Source organism: Dermacentor silvarum, chromosome 4 (assembly GCF_013339745.2).
Source record: "Dermacentor silvarum isolate Dsil-2018 chromosome 4, BIME_Dsil_1.4, whole genome shotgun sequence".
NCBI classification, from domain to species: domain Eukaryota; kingdom Metazoa; phylum Arthropoda; class Arachnida; order Ixodida; family Ixodidae; genus Dermacentor; species Dermacentor silvarum.
In genome coordinates this window covers 220755205-220760020 of record NC_051157.2, presented here as the reverse complement: position 1 = coordinate 220760020, position 4816 = coordinate 220755205, and the positions used below count along the sequence as shown (strand labels likewise).

The following is a 4816-nucleotide window of genomic DNA, read 5'->3' as shown; positions in this document are numbered from 1 at the left end:
CCAGTCACATTAAAAAACAAAGGGGAGGGGGAAAGTAATGCAAGAAATGTAATGGGACAAGAAATGGGGCCTTTATTTAAGAAATCGCAATTCAGAAACAAGTTCGCAAAATTTCGCATGACTTGGCACCGAAAGTGTCCCCGACAAGTCTTTCCACTGTGTCAAGCTCGTTATCAGTGCCAAGAGCACTATCGGCTGTTTATTTCGGCTTGGAGCCGGGACGAGCCGAGTCTTGCGAAATCGAAGCTATGTCTGGCAAGCATATATTGTGATGACTTCACACTTCATGCTTTCTCCTGTGATTTTATTATTACTGTGTTCAACTATAGTGTGGCACTAAAATGAACCATAGGCCGCATATTTTCTGATCCCCTCACCATTTTGCTTTCCTCCTAAGAATGTACACTTTGTGGCTCGACGCCTCCTTGGCTTGTATGTCACTTGGTGGTGTGAGCATTATCTGCTTCATTTCCGTTCGAAGGAACACATGGCAAAAGTCCACTTATAGATTATCGGGTCCACTGAGAGTGTTAGACTCTGTTCTGCCGTTTATCATATTGTTCCCTACTGACTTCATAACTTAATGCAAAACCGTTGAAATCAATTAAAAGCCGTATTACTAACATTTTTGTTGTATGTATTACAGGATTGCAGCCACTTGATTGTACACGGTGAAACCGTTGATTCTATCTCGCTGCACAACGAGTGGCTCCACAAGAATCCTCACTGCAGGGATGAGGAGATGCTGCGACCCAGGCTGCTAGCCACAGCTCAAGATCGGCACGAGCGCCTAAAAAGCATGACGCTTGCTGAAGCATTACTTCTGTACCCATTTTTGGCAACGGAAGTCTCGGTATGTTTTCAGCTTCTTTTTTTTGCATGCAATATGTAGTAATCCTTGTGCACTTCATTTTCAGCTGCTGGTGGAGTTCGAAACTCTCTTCAAGAGGGCAGCAGCCGACTGCATTCAAGATGGCTGCAGTAAAATGGGGACCGTCATCCTTGATCGGGGAAGTCCCGATGAGGTGGCAACGTTCTCGGAAGTGGCAACTGGTAATTCAACATTGTTACTGTCTCTACTTTCAGAGTGTTGGCAAGAAACCCGTAGTTATGATAGTCATTCTTGCGGGTGCAGGTTGTGCCAATTTTGAATTTTTGCCCTCCAATGCATTTTCTAATGCATAAAACAGCTCTGAATAACTGCCCACATCAGTGATGTTTTGATTTGTTTATTCACATAACATCCCTTGGTATGCCATATCATCTAAAGCATTCTGTTTTTAAGCATGAAATCACAGGTTTAAACCTCTGGAGGTTATGTTGAAAATGAGGCAAAATGAAGTGCACAGATCTACGAAATTTTGGTGATTAAATAACCCCAGTTTATAAAAAAGTTTGCAATTACAGTTCTAGTATTTGCTCATTTTGCAGCTTTAGAACAGTAGCGTGTTGAGTGGTCTGTCAACCATGCTTCATCGCATTGATTTAAAGTGTGTGCACATTCACGTGGTCGATAGAGTGGGCATAAGTGAATAAGTTTAATTGGATGTGCGAGAAACTTGCCATTCCAGCCAGTGCCAGTGCTCACTCTTGCCAACACTTCGGGGTTAAAGTCCTCTCTTTTGATGTAAGTGATCTAACACTGGTGATGAGTGCATTTTCTGGTTCTCGGGGAAGCTGGGCATTGCGAAGAGCAAGCAACATAGGCAGTCCTAGTGTAGCAGCGGTTTGCCTGTACCTTGCACACAGATTCATTCCTCTCTTTAGTACGCGGGTCACTGTTTTTGCAGCATGAATAGAGCACAGTGTATTAGCAATCGACATGCAATCTTATGGTAGAAGTGTAGAAGCATTTGTGTGCTTTTTCTTGAGGCAGTTTCGCGGAGGCCCAAAGTGCCATCTCGTTCTCCTTGAGCAATCTACTCTACGAAAAGGGTCTATATAGCTTCGTATAATTTTGTGAAGATACACTGCAAGTTTGCGAAATGATGTGGCATGATTTGCGATTATGGTTTATGCTAAAAATTGACTATTTAGGTGAACATTTCCAAAGTGTTTAATGAAATTTTTAAGCAATAGCTACCACCTTGTCTGCCACGAAAGTTTATAGTTATGCTGGTGGTGTTGTGAAGGCTAGCGAAACAGCAGGGTCAGGTGAATGTAAGCACAATTTAAAAGCGATAGGTATTTCCTGACCTATAATGTAGATCCTGCATTTTTTTTTGAAATGTAGTCTCCCTTTGCCTTGGGAGCTGGTTCAGAGATTGAGATATCAATATGAATTTTCATCCACTCTAATCACCTCACGCACTTCAGTTGCTCAGCCATGGGTACAAAAAAAGTACTGGTTGTGCTTTGCTGCAGTATATTGTTGTACAGTATATTACAGTATGAGCTGGTTAGAAGCTGCTGGGAGTGAATGAATTTGCTATTTTACGAAAATAACAACATTCCACTGCACCTTGCAGAGGAACCTGTGCTGGCTGTGCTGGAGTTCGTAGCAGCGCGCTGCAAGGAGCAGCTCGACACCATCTTCACAACGGTGAGTGCTATGGTATTGACATTCATGCGCAAGTAGAAAATAGCACAGGGACACCACACTTTAAACGCAAAAGGCATCCAGACTCAGCTGGATAAACGAGCGGTTGTGCCTTATGTGCACCGCCTGTCACAATGCTTCAAATGCACAGCCGCCAAGTGTGATGTCCCTCTGCTGTTTTCAGCGCCTGAAAAGCTAGCTCGCATATGTTGAGCAGTGAACGAACGAGGGCACAAAGGTCCAGCCTGCACGAAGAAGCATGCTATCCCTTTCATTGCGTGTAGTACTGGGGTTGTTTACCACATCCCCCTGTCCTTTGGCAAATGTTAAGTCCGCCGGACCGGTCGTTGTGTTCAAGACAGATTGAGAGAACACTGTGTGCAAGTCCGGGCACTAGCGGGATCTGGTCACTTAGCAGACCATTGTAAACGATGCCACTGCGCACTAGTATTTAACAGCACACGTGTTCTAAGCAGGTAAAAGGACGAAAAGTGCCGTGTGATTATCGAAGATTTTTTCGTTAAAAAAGAAAACTATAAATGTATCAGCACAGCTTCCATTGGTCTTAATGAAAGTAAACATTTACCCCAATCAAAGCCTGTCTGCCACGCATCTTTGATAAGTAGTTTGAAGCATGCATAATAATTCACGTTCGGCCGTCTGTTGGCGCATGATCAGTGAATGTACGTATATACTTGCACCTCTTCATGCATTACAATCAGTTGAAGACCAGCGTCCCACCTCTCCTTGCATCTTTCATCTTTAAAATTTTCCTATTTCTTATAAGCCATGGAAATGCATGAAATGTCGATTTGCCAACTAGCCCAGCTGTCCGCTGTAAGTACTCGAAGTCGCTGTAACTTGGGTTTAACAGCTCATTTCCGAGCACGATTTAGAGGGCCTGAACATGCTTCAACTTCCAGCACAGGTGCGTATACCTTGTGATATGATTTATAAGTATCTGTTACTTTTATGCAGGAAGCACCACAGCTGACCCCATCATTGGTTAGGTCTGATGGAGCCCTGGACCTCTTTGTGGATGGCCAGCGGCTCTTCAGTGTGTCGAACTTATTAGCAGGGATTGCATGCCTGTTTTCCTCATTCTGGGTGTTTCATATTGAGTATCCTAGGAAAGCATGTAAACAGTTAACATTCTTGGAACATGCTTTTTTGAATCTAAGCCACACAAAGCCACGTGTGAAAGCCCTAGAGCTGATCAATTTTTTCAAAGCATATAAGCAGTGATCGAACAGTGGGAAACATTTGCACTGTCCTGCAGTATGGTGCAAAGTGTGGGGATTGAGGAATGCGCCGTTGCCATTGTGGTGGCTTCACCTGTTCTGCCATCCCTACGTTTCCCCCACGGTTCCACTCGCAACAGTTTGCAGTGGGGGCAGGACGCTGACGTCTGGACGCGGCCTTGCTGACTGCCGAGTGTGTCTCTTATCTCCGGGACCAGTGCAGGGTACGTACATGATTTCCTCTCGTCCGCCGACACCTTTGTGACTAGGACTTGAGCTCGTGCGCGGTGCCTTTGCCCGTGCGGGGAGCGCGTACTTTGTGCTAATCCTTTCCCGACGCTAAGCCGAAGAGCGGTGCCTAGTGCTCGTGTGAGGTCGTGCCACACTTGCTGAAGGAGATTGCCTGAGCTCTTGCGAGTTGGCCCATTGGTCATCACGAGAACAAGTAGCATTACCGCCAGGACTATTCCCAACTGCGTGTCCCTGCTTGAGCCTCTGCTTTCGCAGCGATGTGCTATAGGTGCTTGTGTCTATTTTCACTCTTGGTGTGGGACTCCCCCTTTGGTGCCCCGCCTCCCGGGTGTTTGTGCAGTGTTGGTGCCGCCGGAGTCTGTAAACGGTTTCCGTTAACTCAGGGCAATACCGTGTTCATGCGTGCGTCGCTCGGTAGCCCCTTGCAGGCTGAGTTCGTGCACAGCGGTGCTGGAGGCGACGGCTGACACGGCCCTGTGGCTCACTAAGCTCGAACCCGCGGTGGTCGGTACTGCTGTGAGACGCTAAAACCCCACACTGGCGCCGTCTGGGCAGCACCACTGTGGGGTTTTAGCGTCTCGCAGGAGTACCGACCACCGCGGGTTCGAGCTTAGTGAGCCACAGGGCCGTGTCAGCCGTCGCCTCCAGCACCGCTGTGCACGAACTCAGCCTGCAAGGGGCTACCGAGCGACGCACGCATGAACACGGTATTGCCCTGAGTTAACGGAAACCGTTTACAGACTCCGGCGGCACCAACACTGCACAAACACCCGGGAGGCGGCGA

The 4816-nt window shown here is 46.9% G+C and overlaps 1 protein-coding gene across 1 annotated transcript; it reads left to right on the top strand.

The window, feature by feature from the left end:
* Nucleotides 1-238: 238 nt before the first annotated feature.
* On the top strand, nt 239-4547 carry LOC125945157 (uncharacterized). The gene is made up of 4 exons (XM_049666766.1): nt 239-853; nt 918-1053; nt 2469-2542; nt 3518-4547. Exons 1-4 carry the CDS (start codon nt 743-745, stop codon nt 3782-3784), a joined length of 588 nt encoding a protein of 195 aa, XP_049522723.1. The 5' UTR covers nt 239-742; the 3' UTR covers nt 3785-4547.
* Nucleotides 4548-4816: the final 269 nt, after the last annotated feature.